A 22977-nucleotide genomic window follows, 5' to 3' on the forward strand; every position below is an offset into this window, starting at 1 on the left:
TGGTGGTGAAAAGTTTATTTATGTAAGAAATAGAACTATCCAATACACGTATCATTTTAAGGACACTCAGTTGGCTCAGCTGTCTATTACGCTAGTTCACCACTAATTTGAACCCTGATCTCACCTGTGCCATTTGCGGGCCAGGCATCTACAAAGACTTGATTGGCTATGTCTGGTATGGGTTTTCAAAAGCCTATGATGCGTTGTGCCTTGTGCCTAGTGTGTTCCTAGCTACTGGTGCATGAACATTTCTCATTATTATAACTATACACTATACATACCGATCAGCTATAACATTAAAACCACCTCCTTGTTTATACACTGACTGTCCATTTTGTCAGCTCCACCTACCATATAGAAGCACTTTGTAGTTCTACAATTACTGACTGTAGTCCATCTGTTTCTCTACATACATTTTTAGCTTGCTTTCACCCTGTTCTTCAAGGGTCAGGACCACCACAGAGTAGGTATTATTTGGGTGGTGGTTAGTGTGGTGGTGGCGTGTTAGTGTGTGTTGTGCTGGTTATGAGTAGATCAGACACAGCAGCACTGCTGGAGTTTTAAAATACCGTGTCCACTCACTGTCCACTCTTTTAGACACTCCTACCTAGTTGGTCCACCTTGTAGATGTAAAGTCAGAGACGGTCGCTCATCTATTGCTGCTGTTTGAGTTGGTCATCTTCTAGACCTTCATCAGTGGTCACAGGACGCTGCCCACGGGGCGCTGTTGGATGGATGTTTTTGGTTGGTGGACTATTCTCAGTCCAGCAGTGACAGTGAGGTGTTTCAAAACTCCAGCAGCGCTGCTGTGTCTGATCCACTCATACCAGCACAACACACACTAACACACCACCACCATGACAGTGTCACTGCAGTGCTGAGAATTACCCACCACCCAAATAATACCTACTCTGTAGTGGTCCTGGGAGAGTCCTGACCATTGAAGAACAGCATGAAAGGGGGCTAACAAAGCATGCAGAGAAACAGATGGAGAACAGTCAGTAATTGTAGAACTACAAAGTGCTTCTATATGGTAAGTGGAGCTGATAAAATGGACAGTGAGTGTAGAAACAAGGAGGTGGTTTTGATGTTATGGTTGATCGGTGTATATTAGTATTGTAAATGATTATTTGTGTTGTTATCGATTAGCAAACACATCTAACCCTGTATGTCTGTGTTCTGTGTCACATGTGTGCATAACAGGAGGAGTTGGAACCTCGTGGTGCAGATGCATGCCCCTGTGTGTGGGCTCCACAAAGTTCCTTATTGATTCCGGTTGGAGTCGACTCTCAGCTGTCACTGCATGGCAAAAACCTGGACATATTTGAGGTCAGATTACACTTCTATTTGTACTTTTATGTTTCTGATCTTAAGATAGAGTGCTCCTGGTTAAAAAACAACTTGATGATTCTGAGTAAAAATCATATTGCAAAAACTGTCCGAGCGTTTGCTAAATGGTTTGTTTTGAATTCTTGCATTGCCACAGCCATTGTAAGGAGTCCAGAAAAAAACCCCGCTCTCCTGGGTTAAAAAGAGAGGCTTTCTTATTGTCAGTCCATCAGAGTGCTACTAACCAACTAAGATAAGATAAGATAAAACTTTATTGATCCCCTTAGGGAAATTAACTTGTTACAGCAGTATGAAGACAGGAAAAACAGAAAGAAATACAACTAAGTAAAAAATATTGCACACATAGTGTGTAGTTATTTACTCAAAAAAATATCAAAAAAATAGTATATACATTAGAAATATGCAAAATATATTAGGTTATTGCACTTATTAACTATTGACATCTTTTAGCTTAGATTTGCAGAATTAAACCATGGGCATTAAATATCCAGCTTTCTGATTGGCTGGCATTTCCTTTTAAGTAAATTTGGTCTTTAAAACTTTTCTTAGATTCCAAATCACTGCACATGAGTGAAAGTAATAGTGATTTTTTATGTTTTACTTTTTAATGCACATCAACAAACACACACATCTACAGACGTGTTACCAGTTTTTTTAACTTTACATCTGAAAAAAAAATGAAGTAAACTAATAATTAAGTAAATTAATTACATTGGGTAAAAGGGGATCTCCCCCTCGTCCCCCTCCCTGCTCCCCTTTTCCGCTATTGAGATAGTAACTCAGAGAGATTTTTAAAGTACAGAATGAAAGGCTGCCAGATTTAGTGAAACATGTTCTCCAAGCCCCAAGGCTGAATCAGATTTTCTCTTCATACCTGCTAGGAGTGTGAAGGCAGGGTTGAGCCTAGTGGCTCTTTCATGTTGCCAACAATAAGTCAAATGCAATGGCATGTAGTCAAGCCATTGGGAATGCCAAAAGGGCCTGGGTTTAGTCTGTTGTTAAACAATATAGAAAGGTTGGTAAACTATGTCTCCTCCGAACCCTTCTAGTTTTTTACATGAACAAAACATATGCTATAGGTCTGTGGGGTCTAAGTCGCACCATGACCAGGTAGGGTTGATATTAGGGGTGTAACCATCGCGATGCAAAAATGTAGCGATGTGCATCGTGGACATCTGCGCGATTGTATAATTGCACGTGCATTCTGTAATTTATTAGTGATGGATCGGTCGCGAACAAAATTCGGCTCTAAGAGTCGGCTCTTTAAAGTGAACGGGAGCCGACTCGTTGTTTTTTTTTTTCTGTTAAAGCCGCACGTGATTGGTCAGAATGCGTTTTTGTACACTGAGCAGGAGGGGCGGGGTTACAGACACACACACACACACACACACACACACACAGACAGCGTGCACACGAACAGGTGGGAGAGAGAGAGAGAACTTTTTACAGAGCGCTTTACGTAGCCAGACATTATATGCTGAAAAGGTGAGGAAAATGAGTGACAGGAAACAGTAAAGTTTGGACACGAGGAACCACTTTAACAGAGAAGTTCAGACCCACTGAGACCCACATCTTATACATGTCACTGTGTATTGTAGCAACATCTGTCCCCTCAGAGAGAATCTTTTCCAAAACAGGGCAGATCATAACAGAAAGGAGAAACAGGATCAGCCCCTCAGAGATGAGCTCCTTGGTTTTTCTGAATGTCAATCTTCACTAAATACTTACAAATACTGTCACCTGGATGCTGCTTTTTGTTTTGCACATTTTCATTTATATTTTGTTGAGTGATGCTTTGTTGATGTTGTGTTGTTCCACTGTAGATGCAAATTCGCAAATAATATACACAATCAGACCTTTTTGTCTAATTGAGATGGGTCTTTATTGTTGTTCCACGTTGAGTATATAAATAAAGCCATTTAAATAATAAACATTTAATAAAATGTTTTTACATTAGTAATTTATTTTACATGTAATGTGTTAATAAATTAGTTTAAGCAACAAAAAAAATCTTTAAAGACTCATCTCAGCTCAATGAGCTTGTCTGATTACTTTGATTTTCAATTTAAGATGGCGATAAGTAACTTAAATTTGGTAAACCTGTTAGTAGGTTACAGTAAAGTACTCTGTTCTTGGTAATTACCTTTAAATTGCAGGGGACTGAAGTTTTTTTGCTTAAAAATGTACAAGAAAATGTGCACTGTTTACACTTCAGAAAAAATCGTGAAAAAATCGAATCGTGAACTCAGCATCGTGAATCGAATCGAATCGTGAGCAGAGTGTATCGTTACACCCCTAGTTGATATTAAATACATTTTTGCCAGCCTGGAATTGCAAAAGTACACCCTATGTTCTAATTTCAGCTGCATCATGCCGAGTCGTACACACAATGTAGAAGAGGTGACTCTACACTGATCAGCCATAACATTAAAACCACCTCCTTGTTTCTACACTCACTGTCCATTTTATCAGCTCCACTTACCATATAGAAGCACTTTGTAGCTCTACAATTACTGACTGTAGTCCATCTGTTTCTCTACATACTTTTTTAGCCTGCTTTCACCCTGTTCTTCAATGGTCAGGACCCCCACAGGACCACCACAGAACAGGTATTATTTAAGTGGTGGATGATTCTCAGCACTGCAGTGACAATGACATGGTGGTGGTGTGTTAGTGTGTGTTGTTTTGATATGAGTGGATCAGACACAGCAATGCTGCTGGAGTTTTTAATTACCGTGTCCACTCTATTAGACACTCCTACCTAGTTGGTCCACCTTGTAGATGTAAAGTCAGAGACGATCGCTCATCTATTGCTGCTGTTTGAGTTGGTCATCTTCTAGACCAGGGGTGTCAAACTCATTTTCACCGAGGGCCACATCAGCATTATTGTGGCCCTCAAATGGCCGATTGTAACGTATCCTGCTGTGATTGCAGTCACATTGCTGTTTTTCTTGGAGGCTGAATTCTGCATTTATATTGTCCTCCTTTACCACAGACACAGCCTCATAACACCGGTTTCTCTTCCTGAAGCACAAACTTGTTTTCACTTTCATTAAATTTCCACCTCATGCTTAATTTTCTTAATTATCTTTTTGTACATTTTAGGATCATGTGTAAATATGTGTAACATCATCTACTGGCGGGCTGTGTCACTTTGCAGGTCACAAAATCAGCCTGCATTTTGAAAGATGCAGTTTATTTAGGATTTTACAGTGTATTTTTAAGACAATCATTCTGCCCTCACTAATAGTTTATCCCTCTTTCTCAGCTAGACAGACAGACAGACAGACAGACAGCTCCCTTCAGAATACAGTCGGTTTATTTGTTTATTTGCTCCCCAGCTGTGTGCATCAAAATGAAGTAAAAATACAAACAATAAAAACAATAAAGAACCTAATACAGTAAAAGCACACAGCTGTAGTCAAGTGTTACATCTGGTACAATATGAGATTTAACCAAATGTAAAATAACGAGTTAAAATTGTGTGTAAAGATACTAATTGCTATAGTAACGTAACAACAGTATTTAATTACGGTAAATTTGTAACTAAAACGCTGTGATATACTCACTAAACATTTACAAACAACTGAGAATATAAACGCCACTACTTACAGACAATGCTTGGGTATTATATTGCAATATAATTATTTGTATTTATTTATTATTGTTCACATTACTGACTACGCTACCCCGCGTTCTCTTTGCCGTAAAAGTCACATGGCTTCTTAGCGAAGGTTAAAGTTAGTTGCCATGACTACGATGTCACGTTGTCTCTTAAAGGTCCCTTGTATTATTGTAGCAGTTTATATTGTTTTTCCCAAGTGTTTTTGTGGACTTATCAGGAAATTATGTAATGATAGCTTGGGCGCAGTGGAGAACTTTTAAATTGCGGAAAAAGTTGTACAGGGAAGTTTAAATTTGGAACATAGTGTTTTAAAATGGCAGAAGGTGTATTCTTTGTACAGGTCTTTAAAGCTGTTGCTCTTCAGTTTGGCCCAATGGGTAAAAGTGCATTTTTATTAAAGAAGGAGTAAATAAGTACATTTTACAAAGATGACCTAACGGGAATCCTGCCTGGAATTTAGTCATCTTTAATCATCATCTCCAGGGGAAAGACAAAAGGAAGTGGCAGTATGTGTTATGTGGGGAACTGCTGAGTTTAAGGAAAAGCATTTGCTTTTTTGGAAACTCGAAACCCAAGAAAGAGCCCATTTTTTCAATATGGATACCAGAATGGTTGACTCAGATATCAGCAAGTCATCTACAAATACCATGGCAAAGAATGTCTTTTATATGTGGGGAGAACTTGACAGCATTGAATAAGGACTTCAGCTCCAAGCCAAAAACAATGGCGATAAAAGACAGCCCTGTCTGGTCCCACAAAAGAAAGGAAAATAATAAGAGTAAATTGAATTGAATAGTACTGACACGTGCCTGTGGGGAAGTATAGATTAACATAATCCAGGAGATTAGTCTGCTGCCCACCCCAAAATTCCCCAGAAAAAAGAAAAGCTTGTCCCATTTTACGTGATCAAAGGCCTTTTCTGTGTCTAAAGAGATAACTACTTCTGGAACTTGGGAGGGGTTGGATGTAAAAATTATTATTTAGTAACTTACAACTGTTATAAAACAAAAAACATCCTTTATACATCCAGTTTGGTCCCTAAAATAATTAACAGGAGAATGTGTTTAATACGTTTTGCAGTTGCCAACCAAAATACCAAAGCCATACACTTTTTGAGATATCAGCTGAGACGCTGCTTGTTTTCCAAGCTGATGCGCCAGTAGGTGACTGTTCTTGTCCCTGTATTCATAAAAAAACGGCACAGTAAAATAAGAGCCTCTGCCTTTTTGGTTGTAATCTAATTGGAGGTCTAACCATGTTTTTAATAGTTCTGGGGAGGGATTTGGGGCAAATTGTTTATTGAGGGCCAGTAAAGTCAAAGAGAGATTATCTGCCTGTTTTATTCTAGATTTACAGTGGTACCATGAAACTCAATCTCAATTGGTTCTGGGAGTGGGGTCGATTTTAAAAATTGTTGAGTTTCAAGGTATTTTTCCCTTAGGGATGTATGGGAAACCTGTTAATGCATTCCATGGTCCTGTGAAACTGCATATATTTTAGGCTAATGTAAAATAATGGGGTTGTTTTTGACACTTATGCACTGAAAATAACACAAATTTAATATAAAAACACTAAAATACAATTAAAATAACCTGCACTTCACCTTTACTAATTTATTGTTCCCTAACGCTTCATAATCGTGAAGATGCTTGATGCTTGAAATACCGTATTCCTTCAGTAAAGGCGCATTCACATGAGAAGTGCCAAAATAGCTTTTGCGCTGGTTGTGCTGTTATTTCCTATGGAGCGTGGTGGTGCCCAAAGCTTAACATGGCTTACTGTACTAAAACAAGAAGTGAGGAATTTCATTAGTGGAGAGAACTTATGAGCAGTCATAATTTAAGAGTTGTTTAGTGTTCCTGTGTTGTTCCTTTTAGACTCTCTCTGACAAGCTGATTCTTGCAATTTCTCAGCACCTCAAGCTATAACACAAGTTTAAAAGTGAAACAGGAGAAAAATCCAGCTAAACACAGATACATGTGGATTCTTTCAGAATACATTTTACGGTTATTCCACACAAATGCAGATTCGCCTCATAGTCACACTTTGATGATGTTTTACCGCACCACTCAAGCCAAGCGCTGAACAAAGCAGCAGTCGCGTACACGGCAAGTTTAACGGAAAACGTTGAGTTTAAGGGTACAAATTTCTCGACAAAGGGCGTCGAGTTTCAAAGATTTCGAGTTTATGGGACGTCAAGCTAGAAGATACCACTGTACTTTCAAATGTAGCATAAAAGATCATTTCGCCACATATACAGTACCTGCCTGAAGTGACTCCCATATGATAGAACTGAAAAATGATTCTGATATATTTATCTGATTTATAATCCATCCTGGAATGAAAAGTATAACTGAAACCTGACCTATCCAGAATAGGATTAACAATGCAATTGAAGTCTCCACCAGGAATAAGCTCGCCTGTGTCCAGGTTCAGAAGGTTTGAGGAAAGCCTATCCGTAAAGTCCATATCATCCCAGTTTGGGGCGTATATATTTACAACTATTTAAACTGAAAAAGAAGGTCGGAGACAAAAATGTTTCTGATTGAATTTCAAGGGACGTAAACTGAATCCTCTTATGAAACGTGATAGCTACTCCTCTGGATCTAGTGCTAGAAAAATAACATCTGCGCTCAGTCCTTTAAGATAAGAGAATACCTTTATATTTTTGGCTGGCAATTGTAACCCTTAAACATTCCACAAGATAAATCTAACTTCACAACATGAGTTTGGCTTATTGTCCTATGTTATTTGAGTGGAAAAGGGGCACAATACCCTGGTGTCATGGAAGTCCCAAGGGGAGAAGAAGATGCCCATCCTATCCCCTGAAAACACGAAATCCCCAAAACTACCCTAAAAATCCCCTCAGTATGAGTTTCACTCCGTCCAAGTCAAAAGCTTACCACAACACTGCTCACATATACACCGATCAGCCATAACAGTACAACCACCTCCTTGTTTCCACATTCTATTTTATCAGCTCCACTTACCATATAGAAGCACTTTGTAGTTCTACAATTACTGACTGTAGTCCATCTGTTTGTCTGCATGCTTTGTTAGCCCCTTTTCATGCAGTTGAATGGTCAGGGCCACCACAGAGCAGGTATTATTTAGGTGGTGGGTCATTCTCAGCACGGCACTGACACGAACATGGCGGTATGAGTGGATCAGACACAGCAGTGCTGATGGAGTTTTTAAACACCTCACTGTCACTGCTGGACTGAGAATAGTCCACCAACCAAAAATATCCAGCCAACAGCGCCCCGTCCTGTGACAACTGATGAAGGTCTAGAAGATGACAGCAGCAATAGATGAGCGATCGTCTCTGACTTTACATCTACAAGGTGGAGCAACTAGATAAGAGTGTCTAATAGAGCGGACAGTGAGTGGACACGGTATTTAAAAACTCCAGCAGCACCGCTGTGTCTGATTCACTCATACCAGCACAACACACACTAACACACCACCACCATGTCAGTGTCACTGCAGTGCTGAGAATCATCCACCACCTAAATAATACCTGCTCTGTAGTGGTCATGTGGGGGTCCTGACCATTGAAGAACAGGGTGAAAACAGGTTAAAAAGATATGTAGAAAAATAGATAGACTACTGTCAGTAATTGTAGAACTACAAAGTGCTTCTATATGGTAAGTGGAGCTGATAAAATGGACAGTGAGTGTAGAAACAAGGAGGTGGTTTTGTTATGGCTGATCGGTGTAGGTAAACTACTGGTGTAAGCAAAAAAACAAGTTACAAAGGGGTTAGCAGTGCGCATATGAAACATTTTAAGGCACATAAACATTGCTATGAAGTTGTTAGAGGTCCCAGGGTTTGTAAAAGTGAAGGAGGTAACAAAAAAGGTTTGACTTTATAAACGCTGATACCATTGATTACCAGATCACATGGACTGTCCTTGTTCCAGCTCTGATCAGACTAAGAGGTGTTCTCCAATGATCGTTAAAATGGCCTGAGCTGCCTCGGGTGTATCAAAATATGTTGGATGACCATTAAAATCGATTTGCAGTCGAGCTGGGAACATCAGAAGAAAATTAATTCCGTTGCGGTACAGTGCTGCCTTGTTATCGTGAAATGCAGCTTGTCTGTGGGAAGGGTCCGCACTGTAATCTGTAAAAAAGAAAACTAATTTTGTTGCCTCAGTCAACTCACCCCGTACTTTTCTCCGAACAAGCTTTTTATCAAGGAAGCTCTGAAGGCTGATTTATTACTTATGCCTCAGTTAGCCACTGAGCAACCCAGTCTATGCACTTTATCCAGGACAGGTCAGTATTGATATCCCTCAGAACCGAAAACCTCGAAAACAAGATATAAGTCATATAGTTCAGTGTTGCTTCCTCCATTCTCTGTGGTATCCTTGAGCAGTTTTCCAAATCATCTCATTTATTGAGGAGTTCAGTGTTCCTGACTCGGAGAGACTCATACTTGTTTTAATCCTATCGCTGTGGCTTTAATACTTTCCAAGTGTACATCCAAGGCCTTTTTGAGTTTGAGCAAGTCATGGATTTGTTGTAGAGGGTTTGTATGTTTCAGTAGCAAACATTGTTGTGGGTCGTCCAAAACCAGAGGAAACCAGGCAGAGATTCCTCAACCTGTCCAAATTGCCTTCCACTGGGCGCCCAGGTGGCACAGCGAGATAATCCATTAGCACACCAGCGCAAGATTCTGAGCTCCCGGTTCCGAATCTTGGCTCTGCTACCGGTCAGATGGGCACCCTCTAGCAGGCATAATTAGCTAATTCCTGCAGCAGACAAAATTGGCTTTCAGTCTGCTGGTTGGGAAAGACCGGACTAAGGGGTGGGGATATCAACGCTGTAAAAGGACCTTGGTTGCCCACGGCACCTGTACAGAAAGAGGAGGAGCAAAGAGATCAGGGCGTGGCTTTTCGTACACGAAGCCGACCTCACACTCAAATCCAATGAAGTATGGGTGAAAAAGGCAGGATTGGTAGATTGCGCACATGTTGGAGGGAGTGTGTGTCAGGTGAATATAAATCCTCCCTGGAAGCCGTCGGGGTACCTAGCAGTGGATTGGCCACACTAAATTGGGAGAAAAGGGGGTAAAATGCATTAAAAAATCAAATTGCCTTCCATCGGGTTTGCTAAGTGGGAATGAGACGGCCTCCCAGCCGGGGGAATCGTGTTCTGTGTCCATGTTAGTGTTTACTGTGTTAGTCAATGTTAGTCAGTGTTTGCTTAAGTATGGTACCCAAGGAGGTAGCCTTCAAAGTTGTCTTGTCCCTTAAATTGAGAGACATTTTGCACTTGGTTACACAACTTAATCAGATCCACTACTTATTGCTAAGTGAGTTATAGTTGAAAAGTATGATAAAACGTGCACAGTTTTAGAGATCCACGTTGCCACAAATCTACTCTAGCTCCGTTAAAACCCGGAGGTTGAAAAGTAATTGTTTGAATGTTATGCGTATATTAATCATTAAGGTAGTCAGTACATATTTAACCTGTATTTACATTGTCCCTCCCCCCTACAGACACAAAGCCATTGTGTATCTGTGTGTACGTGCTCAGTAGGTCAATACCACAACTGGGATTCAAACCCGAGAGCTTAGAGATCCCAGTAGTGGTAGCCAAGTGCATCCAATCTATTTTTTAATTGCAAGTCAAATGATTTACTGGCCACTGCATGTGAAAAAAACAACTAAATGCAGAATTTAAGTCTTTTAATATGTAACCATAGCAACCACCATATTATAGACGGTGGAGGCGAGGAGCTGTCATTTTGATATGCAGGAGCAAAACATCTTTTCAAGACTTTCAGTCCTGGTCTCCGGCTCGTCCATTATTTCCTAATAACAGAAGTGTTTGTTGGCTGGTAATAATGTAGCATGTGTAGATTCATAACTGTTGGAGGAAGCATATGTTAGTCCTCACTCTCAGATTCTATGTTGGGTGAGAATCAGATAGTGAGTGGAAATTGAAAATGACTCAAATAGGATGGAAAAAGCTCGGCTGTATGGTTTCCATATAGACTGTTTCTGTTGAATTGATGCTTTTTTGCAAGCAGCTCTAATCTAGTAAAAATGTTTGCAGTGTTGAACATGTCTGAATGATTACACTGGATTTTGTATCAGATTTGCTCACATTAAAGCAAATACATTTAGTAATTGTGTATTTGATCGAAATAGAATAAAGGATGGGCGCGGCACGGTGGCTCGGTGGGTAGCACTGTCGCAGGCGGGTCGGTCCGGGTCCTTTCTGTGCAGAGTTTGCGTGTTCTCCCCGTGTCTGCATGGGTTTCCTCCCACAGTCCAAAAACATGCAGTCAGGTTAATTGGAGACACTGAATTGCCCTATAGTTGAATGGGGGTGTGTGTGTGTGTGTCTGCTCTGCAATGGACTGGCGCCCGATCCAGGGTGTTACTGTGTGCCTTGCGCCCATTGAAAAGCTGGGATAGGTTCCAGCACCCCCCAACCTTAATTGGATAAGTGGTTAAGAAAGTGAGTGAGTGAGAATAAAGGGTGACATTGTGAATGGATATAAAAATGTGCATACTAGGCGACATATTTTGCTAATATTGATCAATGAATTAATTGTTATTTTGACAGGATTTGTTATAATAAACATATGATAAAACAAATTCAGTTTCTAATACTAAAATCTCCCTTGTGTCTGTATGCACAGCGTTTTCATTAGTGTGAAATGAAATGCTCATTTAAATAGAGCCATAAAAACTGGGACTTGGTCATGTTAAAATATTTTAGAAATGCAGCCGGGGTAAATTGGCCTTAATACATAAGTTGTTGAGGTTTTTTGTTTGTGAACAGATGTCCTGTCCTCAGTCTGTTAGTGCAGTGGTCCCCAACCACCGGGCCGTGGACCGGTACCGGTCCGTGGGTCATTTATTAGCGGGCCACACGGAAAGGATAAATAATTAGAGATCGCTACATCAGCAATGAAAAAACTACTTTTTTACGGGTGTTATTGTCCCCAATCACGCCTAGGTGGGAGCAGCGTCTAGTTGCAGCGAAAAAAGCTCATTTGTGAATAGTATAGTTATTCTATTTTAAATCCCCCGCCTCTGCCGGTTCTTGAAATTATATCTTATATGAAACCGATCCGTGGTGCAAAAAAGGTTGGGAACCACTGCGTTAGTGGTCACCTACTTTTTTGCAATCATGTAGTAAGGCAAGGCTGGTTTATTTACATACACACCTTTCATACACAGTGGACATCCTGAAATCTAGCACAAAGATTAGTACAAAAAACATCATGATCATTAACGTTATGCGCAGCACAGTGGCTCAGTGGGTAGCACTGTCAAGCGCTGGTTTCCTCCAACAGTCCAAAGACATACAAGTGAAGTGAATTGGAGATACGAAAATGTCCTTGATTGTGTTAGACATTAAAAGACTCTTGTGTAATGACCTCTCCAGTCATGAATGTAACCAAAGTGTGTAAAACATGACATTAAAATCCTTATAAATAAAGCATTAACATTATTAAGTGCAAAGTACATATAGTGCAGTAGGAATTGAGTGAATGAATGATTCCTTGTGGATCATTCGTTTGCATATTTGATTCGGCACAGTTTTTATGCTGAACGCCTTTCCTGATTTAACCCTCTTATTTATCCGGGCTTAGGACCAGCTCTAAGGATGCACTGATATGCCCCCACCAACAGATTCATGTAACGCCATGCAGATTTTGTATCTGTGAGCCCAGCCCAGAATTCAAACCCTCAGAACTTAGGCACTGCTGTTACCAGCAGCATGGATCCTACCATTATGACACACAGGCTCACACGGTAGGAATATATTACAGACATAAAACCAGAAGTAAAACAAATGTAAACTGCAGTAATAATGAAGTGCTGAAGTCCTGGTGCTCAATCTTAGGCACATCAAGAGAGACGTGTTTACATGGCAGTTTGTTCCAGCTGAATGCAGAATAATAGCTAATTGTACACCACAAAGGAAACATTATAGCGTAACCGTGGTGAGTGGATGGGTGGGGTTTGCATATACAGTATATAGAGGGCGGCACGGTGGCAAAGTAGATGCACTGTCGTCTCAAAGCAAGAAGGTCCTGGGGTCCGAGTCCTTTCTGTGTGGAGTTTGCATGTTCTCCCAGTGTCTGTGTGGGTTTCATCCGGGTGCTCCGGTTTCCTCCCACAGTCCAAAGACATGCAAGTGAGGTGAATTGGAGATACTAAATTGTCCATGACTGTGTTCGATATAACCTTGTGAACTGAAGAACCTTGTGTGATGAGTAACTATCGTTTCTGTCATGAATGTAACCAGAGTGTAAAACATGACGTTAAAATCCTAATACAGTAGACCTTTGACCTACAAATTTAATTGGTTGCAAAGGGCTGTTCTTAAGTCAAAATGTTTGTTAGTTAAACCTATTTTTCCCATAAGAAATAATGTGAACAGAATTAATCCATGCCAGACCTCCCAAACCCCCCTTACCTAACCTTTCTAATGTCCTAAATGGTCTTTTTTGTTATAAATACAACTATATTTTCCCTTGATCTTAAATTATAAAATAGACATTCCTGTAATTAACAATAATAAACAACAATACACAGTAATACTATACTGTACATAAAAAAACCACACATCACATTTCAGTATGTGTGCTGTACCATACACCATAATAAATTTCTTCTTTTTTTTATAAAATGTATCTAGCAGAAACAACAATAACTCTCATATTTCTCTATTGTTTCCTTCTTAAATTCAATAGTGTTGTATTTTGAAAGAAACTTTACTCAGCGAATTCCTTCTTCTCTCTCCCTCACTGTCCCCTCTGTCTGATACACAGTGACAACTACTGGCAGGAGTAATTATACAACAACAAATGTAATAGATTTTTACATTTTCTAACCACTGCACTTCCTCTGCACCTTCTTTGGGGACATTTTAATATTGATTTTTACAAAATATAAAGTAAACACCGGAAAAACACCGTCCGCTGTCTAAATGTTCGCTCACTGTATATATATAGAGAGAGAGACGGTTGGAGTCAACTTGTTCGTGACGTCACGTGTTTCGCCGATTTCTGTTCGTAATCCGAAATTTGTTTGTACGTTAAGTTGAAAAAGATCGTAAAAATGTTTGTATGGTAAACCGTTCGTAACTCGAGGGTCTACTGTAAATAATAATAAATTGCATATATAGATCATTATTTATAGAGCCTTGTGTTTGTTTATTAGTAATGATGGTGGTAATTTTTTGGGGTACTGTTATGTTAGGTGTTTTATATCAGTGTTATAAATTGTTGAAGGACACAAAAGAGCCCATGTTATTGAATTTAAGATTGAAGTGTGTGTGTGTGCAGGATGAGGAGAACTACAAGTGTGTGGTGGTGATTGAGGGCCAGGAGATACTATTACCTGCCACCCTGGACAGCAGCGGTGAAACTGGCACACACGTCTTCAAGTGCACCACTCATCAGGTACCAGCACAGATAAAAGTGCCCATTTCATCCCACTCACATTAGACTTAATAACTAGCATTGTAAGGAGGGCTGAGTTTCAGCACCATGGCTGCCGAGACGACACCCTCGGCTTTAATGATTCCCTAATGAGCTCAATCAATTGTAAAGAAGAGGTGGCAGTGTGAAACTGTGAAACTCTGGAGTTATCTACAGAAGATAAACATTTTCTAATGATTTCATTATCTTATGGGTTTGCTTGGTAATTGTGATTATCACTTGTGTGTGGTTGTGTGCCTGTGTGGGCGTGTGCGTGTCTGTTTGTGCATGTGTACTTGTGTGTGTGTGTGTGCGTGTGTGTGTGTGGGTGTAGTTTCAGTACACAGTGAAGCAGATGGAATATTTGGCACCGGTGTATTTACAGAGAGGCTCTCAACGTATAGACTCCGCTCCACACCTGCGCCGTAAGTAAACTGATCCTTGACCTCTGCACACTTCTCTGCTAAATCGAACGTATGTTCATGTGCACAGAATAATAAAAGATTTTTGCTGGAAGAAAAAAAAACACTAGAATGTAGACATCTGACTATAAGACTATTTCTGCATTTTTTTCCTTTTTTCTCCCAATCTAATCTGTATCTCCTCTACTGCTGCAGACCCCCTGCCTTGACCAAGGAGGGCCGTAACCAACACATGCCCTTTAGGTGCAAATGTAGTTCTTTTTACCTGCATGATGAAGGTTTACACACTGCAAGGAGTCACGCACTGCACTCCATCCCCATGCAGGCACCATCGACCTGCCAGCAGAGGTTATAACAACAGTAGAAATGAGGAATCCCTTTGACCCACCTCCCCCAGACGTGTAGGCGCCTGGCTGTTTGATAGCAGAGCTGAGATTCATACTTATAAGCTTGAAATCTTAGGACTGGTGGGCTAGCGTTTGGGCAAGCCTACCCACCCCGAGCAACTTTCGTGAGCTTGTTTGACATTCTATTGCAAAACACAGTCACTCACTCACTTTCTTAACCGCTTATCCAGTTAGAGTCACGGATACAGATAAGCTGGAGCCTATCCCAGCTTTTCAATGGGCGCAAGGCACACAGTAACACCCTGAATGGGGCGCCAGTCTATCGCAGAGCAGACACACATACACACACATATACAAACACCCATTCACCCACTAACTAATTACTCGTTACATACTAACAATCTATACTAAGGGTCTTCATGTTCAGTAGTTCAGGGCTTTATGCAGGCCACTGGGGTTGTCCACTCCAAACTCATTAAACCACGCCTTTGTGGGACTTGTTTTGTGCACATGCGCATAGTCCTGCTGAAACAGGAATGAGCCCTCCCAAAACTGTTGGGCCAAAAGAAATTGTAAAATGTACCTCTTCTATTGATTTATTTACAGTTTTGAGTTGATTTAATGCATTGATTTTATACACCTGTTAGTAATTGTAACGTGGCAGCTGCTGAAGTAGTTTGGCAGTGAGCAATGTTGAAGCCGTGTCCTTCTGCATTGCCATATTTGGCCTACAAAGTGGGCACGGAGTCATTGTTAGCTCCTTTGTTTGGCGAACCTGCTTTTTCTGGAACCGTGATACCATTCCGGTTTCCATACTTATCTCTTTCTGGGAACTCACCTGCCAATGCTGCACTTTTGAATCTCACTGCAGAGCTGCCTTGGGAGAGCAGATTGCCCCAGAGGTGACATGATGTCCTTTCGGAGCGGACCCTGCTTGTAGATCCACATCATGCATGGGCTGCGCTAATTGGTGGGGTTAGGGGTGTCGCTCATGCATTTTCGTCCCTTGCATTAGGATTCCCTTTTTTTCCACTTTCCGAGAGCTGGGTTATCACAGACAGCCAGAGCTTCCTGTCATGTTGTGACTACCAGTTCTCAGTTCTGCACTATCCCTGTTCTCTCCACTTTCTTTGTTTTGGGCTGCAAATGTTTTTTGAGTCTTTCATTTGGTACTTTGTTTCCATTATTTTGGCCACCCTATTTATTTACATTTATTCCTTTTTGTTAGTGGCTTTATAGCCACAGTATTGTTCTACCTTGATCAAGCATCCTGCACTTGGGTTCTTTTTCATTCCTGCAATGCAAGTCTTTATCTTGTTCTTTGGTAGTGAGGTGCGACCCACCCTTTTACAGCAATACAGAAATAAAGAATAGTCTACATAAACATATTTATTAAAAGTAGCATTATCAAGCGTTGTTAGCTTATTGAGTTTTGCCCTTAAAACATTAGTAAGGAACAAACCTATATAGATGGGTTTAATAAATCTTATTACATACAGATAGTTTCACAGAAGTTACAACTCCTTATACTGATTCCCTTTGATTAACACTATACTAAATAAACAGTGCTGGTCATACACTGATCAGCCATAACATTAAAACCACCTCCTTGTTTCTACACTCACTGTCAATGTAGTTCTACAATTACTGAATGTAGTCCATCTGTTTCTCTGCATGCTTTGTTAGCCCCCTTTTTCATGCTGTTCTTCAATGGTCAGGACTCTCCAAGGACCACAACAGAGTAGGTATTATTTGGGTGATGGATCGTTCTCAGCACTGCAGTGACACTGACATGGCGGTGGTGTGTTAGTGTGTGTTGTGCTGGTATGAGTGGATCAGACACAGCAGCACTGATGGAGTTTTTAATCACCTCACTGTCACTGCTGGACTGAGAATAGTCCACCAACCAAAAATATCCAGCCAACAGTGCCCCGTGGGCAGCGTCCTGTGACCACTGATGAAGGTCTAGGACCAGTGAAGAACAGGGTGAAAGCAGGCTAAAAAAAGGCATGTAGAGAAATAGATGGACTACAGTCAGTAATTGTAGAACTACAAAGTGCTTCTATATGGTAAGTGGAGCTGATAAAATGGACAGTGAGTGTAGAAACAAGGAGGTGGTTTTAATGTTATGGCTGATCAGTGTTTATCTTCAGTGCTTCCTACAAAGATCAAAAATCCTTTCTAGCAACACACAGCAGCAACATTTCTCAGTTCTTCCTTGCACATGCAATGTACACAATATTAACACTTATTGAGGGTTTGTGTTGAGATTCAGTCTAAAAGCCTAAGGATTTAAAATTGAATGAAAATCTTGAATATTCTACAGCTCCTAAACACACTACTTAAACTTGGATTTGAATCAATCAGGCTAGGTTTTATTTAAAACACATACATTACTTACTGCACTCCCTTTATTGCTAAAGCTTACACATAATTCTGCACTTAATGTTGTTCTACTGCAGTAGTGAAATATTGTGCTGTTTAAAATGCATCCCTGTTTTCCCCACACTGGTAATGTTTCCACACGACTATGGATGTTCAAGATAAACAGTGTTTGTGCATTGAGTAAGTCAGTTGCAGGGCTAAAATACAGTTCCATACAGAATACAATATAGCAGGGTGAAACACAGAACAATACAATATATTACTCGTTACACGAACACAAAAGCACTCAATGTGTTTCAATTTTATTTATTTCTTATTATAACATAAAATAGATATAAGAAGCGTCGGTTGTTAACCAGCCTTGTCACATGGTAACCGTATTGTGCTGCATTAAAAAGCATGTGTTATGTGGTTTGCAACTATATGCTGGTGCATTTTAGAATGGTATGAATTATTTAGAACAGGAATGCTCACGTGGCACAGCAGTCTATTACACCAACCCATCACCACTGGGATCTGTGTTTTGTAACATAGCAGAAATTAAATGCACACAAAATCACAGATCAGCCATAATATTAAAACCACCTCCTTGTTTCTACAGTACACTCACTGTCCATTTTATCAGCTCCACTTACCATATAGAAGCACTTTGTAGTTCTACAATTATTGACTGTAGTCCATCTGTTTTTCTGCATGCTTTTTAACCTGCTTTCACCCTGTTCTTCAATGGTCAGGACCCCCACAGGACCACCACAGAGCAGGTATTATTTAGGTGGTGGATCATTCTCAGCACTGCAGTGACACTGACATGGTGGTGGTGTGTTAGTGTGTGTTGTGCTGGTATAAGTGGATCAGACACAGCAGCGCTGCTGGAGTTTTTAAACACAGTGTCCACTCACTGTCCACTCTATTAGACACTCTTATCTAGTTGGTCCACCTTGTAGATGTAAAGTCAGAGACGATCGCTCATCTGTTGCTGCTGTTTGAGTTGGTCATCTTCTAGACCTTCATCGGTGGTCACAGGACGCTGCCCACAGGGTGCTGTTGGCTGGATATATTTTTATTGGCGGACTATTCTCAGTCCAGCAGTGACAGTGAGGTGTTTAAAAACTCCATCGGCATTGCTGAATCTTATTCACTTATACCAGCACAACACACACTAACACACCACCACCATGTCAGTGTCACTGCAGTGCTGAGAATGATCCACCACCCAAATAATACCTGCTCTGTAGTGGTCCTGTGGGGGTCCTGACCATTGAAGAACAGCATGAAAGGGGGCTAATAAAGCATGCAGAGAAACAGATGGACTACTGTCAGTAATTGTAGAACTACAAAGTGCTTCTATATGGTAAGTGGAGCTGATAAAATGGACAATGTGTGTTGAAACAAGGAGGTGGTTTTAATGTTATGGCTGATCAGTGTGCTTTAAGAAGGAAAAAAGTGCTAATACTCCCCTTATTCACATCAGTGTTACTACAACTGGCAGTAACATTACTCGTCTTACACTAGACTTGTCGAGAGAATGGGAACAGGTGAGCGACACATTGTGGCCCCTGGGTAATACAGTTTATATTTAGTCATTATGAATCACCCAGAACCTGACAGAGTGAGGGCAAGAAAGAGTACCAGCAGCGATACACCAAAGAGTTAAATGTAGAATGGCATTCACTTTGAGCGCTGGGTGAGATGTCTTGGTGTACTTGGTAAATCTTTTTTAATGCATTTTCTCCCTTTTTCTCCCGATTTTTAGCGCGTCCAATTTTTACCCAATTGTGTCATGATTCCTCTCTACTGGTGCTGACCCCCGCCCCGATATAAAAGAGCATTCTGACACACGCCCCCTCCGACACGTGAGCAGTAGCCGACTGCATCTTTTCACCTGCACGAGGCGAGTTCATATGCCGATCAGCCTTGTGCACAGAGAGCCACACCCTGATCAACATTATTCCTCTACCCTGTGCAGACTCCATCAATCAGCCAGCAGAGGTCATAATTGCATCGGTTATGGGGTCCCTATCCGGCTATCTTCCCTGGATGAACAACAGCCAAATGTTGTTCATGTAGCCGCCCAGCCAATATGATGTATTCGAAATCCCAGCTCTGGTGTGCTAGCGTATTTTACAGCTGTGCCGCCTGAGCGGCCATATTTGGTCATTTTAAGATTTGAAAAAAGCATAAAACCTGGCGTGGCTCTTTGTACACGATACGGCTCTGCGTGGGAACCCAGCACTGACAGTTGATAAGAATCAGCTGCAGACTGGACATGAGTCGTAGTGAGCGTGTGGTGATCCAGCTGTCTTTGATCAGATTGGGGGTTGTGCAAGCGGCAACGGGTTCACAGTGAGGAATAGGAAATGACTAGATTGTGAGATGCAGAGGGGGAAATCCAAGGAAACAAAAAATTCACTCTCAACAAAGCTTTGCATTAGATATGATCACAATTCAAAAGGTAAAGCTTAGTGTTCTGTATAGCAGAGGTTCCACATCAGCCTATTAATAAACATACACTATATTGCCAAAAGTATTCACCCGTCCAAATCATTGAATTCAGGTGTATCAATCACTTCCATGGCCACATGTGTATAAAACCAAGCACCTGGCATGCAGACTGCTTCTACAAACATTTATGAAAGAATGGGTCGCTCTCAGGAGCTCAGTGAATTCCAGCGTGGTACCATGATATGATGCCACCTGTGCAACAAGTCCAGTTGTGAAATTTCCTCACTACTAAATATTCCACAGTCAACTGTCAGTGGTATTATAACAAAGTGGAAGTGATTAGGAACGACAGGAACTCAGCCATGAAGTGGTAGGCCACGTAAAATGACAGAGCGGGGTCAGCGGATGCTGAGGCACATAGTGCGCAGAGGTCACCAACTTTCAATCGCAACAGACCGCCAAACTTCATGTGGCCTTCAGATTAGCTCAAGAACAGTGCATAGGAATGAGTTTCCATGGCAGAGCAGCTGCATCCAAGCCCTACATCATCAAGAGCAATGCAAAGCGTCGGATGCAGTGGTGTAAAGCACGCCGCCACTGGACTCTAGAGCAGTGGAGACGTGTTCTCTGGAGTGACGAATCACGCTTCTCCGTCTGGCAATCCGATGGACGAGTCTGGGTTTGGCGGTTGCCAGGAGAACGGTACTTGTCTGACTGCATTGTGCCAAGTGTAAAGTTTGGTGGAGGGCGGATTATGGTGTGGGGTTGTTTTTCAGGAGTTGGGCTCGGCCCCTTAGTTCCAGTGAAAGGAACTCTTAATGCTTCAGCATACCAAGAGATTTTGGACAATTTCATGCTCCCAACTTTGTGGGAACAGTTTGGGGATGGCCCCTTCCTGTTCCAACAAGACTGCGCACCAGTGCACAAAGCAAGGTCCATAAAGACACGGATGAGCGAGTTTGGTGTGGAAGAACTTGACTGGCCTGCACAGAGTCCTCTGGAAGAATGGTCAAAAATTCCCATAAACACACTCCTAAACCTTGTGGAAAGCCTTCCCAGAAGAGTTGAAGCTGTTATAGCTACAAAGGGTGGGCCAACATCATATTGGGCCAACATCATATTAAACCCTATGGATTAAGAATGAGATGTCACTCAAGTTCATATGCATGTGAAGGCAGATGATCGAATACTTTTGGCAATATAGTGTAAGTGACATGGGAAAACAGTTACATCACTAAATTGTTCTTTGAAAAAGCCATTGGTCCAGATTCTATCACTATCTATAGTTTGAGAAACTACAAACTTTGCAAAACGATGTGCTTGCTTGTGACATGTATGGAAGAGATGTAAACCATGCACACTGCAGCATCTTTACCTGATCTCTAAAATTGTCTTGTCTGTTGTTAAAGCAATAAGCCACGAGAGGCCGTACGTTACTGTGATTTTAGCACGGGGATGACGTTTTTGGCACGACGCGAAGCGGAGTGCCTAAAACTTCTTTCCCCGTGCTAAAATCGTAACAGTAACGTACGGTCTCGAGTGGCTTATTGCTTTTATAAAACGCCGGTCAACATAAAATATAATAAATACAACAATGTTTAATCATAAATGTATTTATTGTGTATAAACTTACAATAAAGCATTCTTCCGCGACGCAAGGTAATCCGATTAACAGTGTTGCTAGGCAACGTGAGGGCGAAAATAACATTAACTTTCTCTATTCAGTGGCGTATTAATATGGAATGATGTGAGGTGGTCCTAGGTGTGCGTTTATCGGGGATTTTACAACGGCTTCGAACGCGGCTCAGCCAATCAGATTTTAGGATCGGAACTATCCGTTTTATAAATTATCTTTACACACAAACCTTAGGCTGACCTAAAACCTGTAGGTGTTTCTGTTCAACAGCATCACTGTCTTATTACTAAACTTTGAACACTGCCACTCATGCAATGTGTGTGTGTGTGTGTGAATACACAGTGCAACTGTACAACTGCTCAGTGGGTCAGTCAGACTGCAGTCAGTGCCGTGCTGTGCCGGAGCAATACGGCTGTGTGTGGTGTGGAGGAGAAACTCCAAGCTGTGTGTTTAACCAGTCCTGCTCCAGTCCTACTACAGAATCCTGTCCTCCACCACTAATTACTGAGGTGCAACACACACACACACACACACACACACACACACACACACACACACACACACACACACAATGTTAATAGTTGATATTTGTGCATGTGCACTAATCTACTTGTGTTGTGTTCAGGTGTGGCCACTAACGGGCCCATTGGAAGGGGGGATTATGGTCACTATTTTGGGCTCTAACCTGGGTCAGCGCTTTCAGGACATCCAGGATGGAGTCACAGTGGCTGAAGTTCCCTGCAAACCTCTACGCAGTGCCTACCGCATATCAACGCAGTATGACTTCTTCTTTTTCTTCATGAATACCTCCACCCGTCTCCCCATTTCCTCCACAGTTCTACTCGTTTTTGTTTTTCTAAATAAACAAATAAATAATGGGGGAAGGGGGTGCTGCAAAAAGGAAGCTGACATATATACAGTGGAACCTCGATTTAACAGACCAAAAGGTGGAAGCACTAGTCTGTAAAATGCGATTGTTCGAAACAGCAAGGTTTTTTCCTAGTGGTTGTGAAAATATATGAAAACACAGCACAAAAAGGTCCACAAAAGTGCTAAACATGCACTTAAACATGAAAAACGTAAATAGATATGTAAATATGTAATGTAAAATTTGTAAATAAATATTAAAATTGGTGTACTGTACTTAAAGGAGAAATTTCATTTACCTTGTGAGGTTTTTTTTTTTTTTTTTACATGATTGTATAGTGGGGACTCAGAGTATCTTTTATGAGCACTGATGGTGGCTACTGGAGTAGTACTGGTGCATACCTAAGCATAAAACACAGAAAAGGGCAAGAACAAAGCATCGTCTGACAA

The 22977-nt window shown here is 41.1% G+C and overlaps 1 protein-coding gene across 1 annotated transcript in view; it reads left to right on the forward strand.

Moving 5' to 3' along the window:
- Positions 1 to 22977, forward strand: part of plxnb3 (plexin B3) — a 183392-nt gene that overhangs the window by 117662 nt on the left and 42753 nt on the right. Inside the window, exons 10-14 of the mRNA XM_062999217.1 lie at positions 1204 to 1329; positions 14294 to 14410; positions 14763 to 14853; positions 22003 to 22169; positions 22286 to 22437. Coding sequence (XP_062855287.1) covers positions 1204 to 1329; positions 14294 to 14410; positions 14763 to 14853; positions 22003 to 22169; positions 22286 to 22437 — 653 coding nt within the window. The remainder of the gene's footprint in view (positions 1 to 1203; positions 1330 to 14293; positions 14411 to 14762; positions 14854 to 22002; positions 22170 to 22285; positions 22438 to 22977) is intronic.

This window comes from Trichomycterus rosablanca, chromosome 7, assembly GCF_030014385.1.
Source record: "Trichomycterus rosablanca isolate fTriRos1 chromosome 7, fTriRos1.hap1, whole genome shotgun sequence".
Taxonomy (NCBI): domain Eukaryota; kingdom Metazoa; phylum Chordata; class Actinopteri; order Siluriformes; family Trichomycteridae; genus Trichomycterus; species Trichomycterus rosablanca.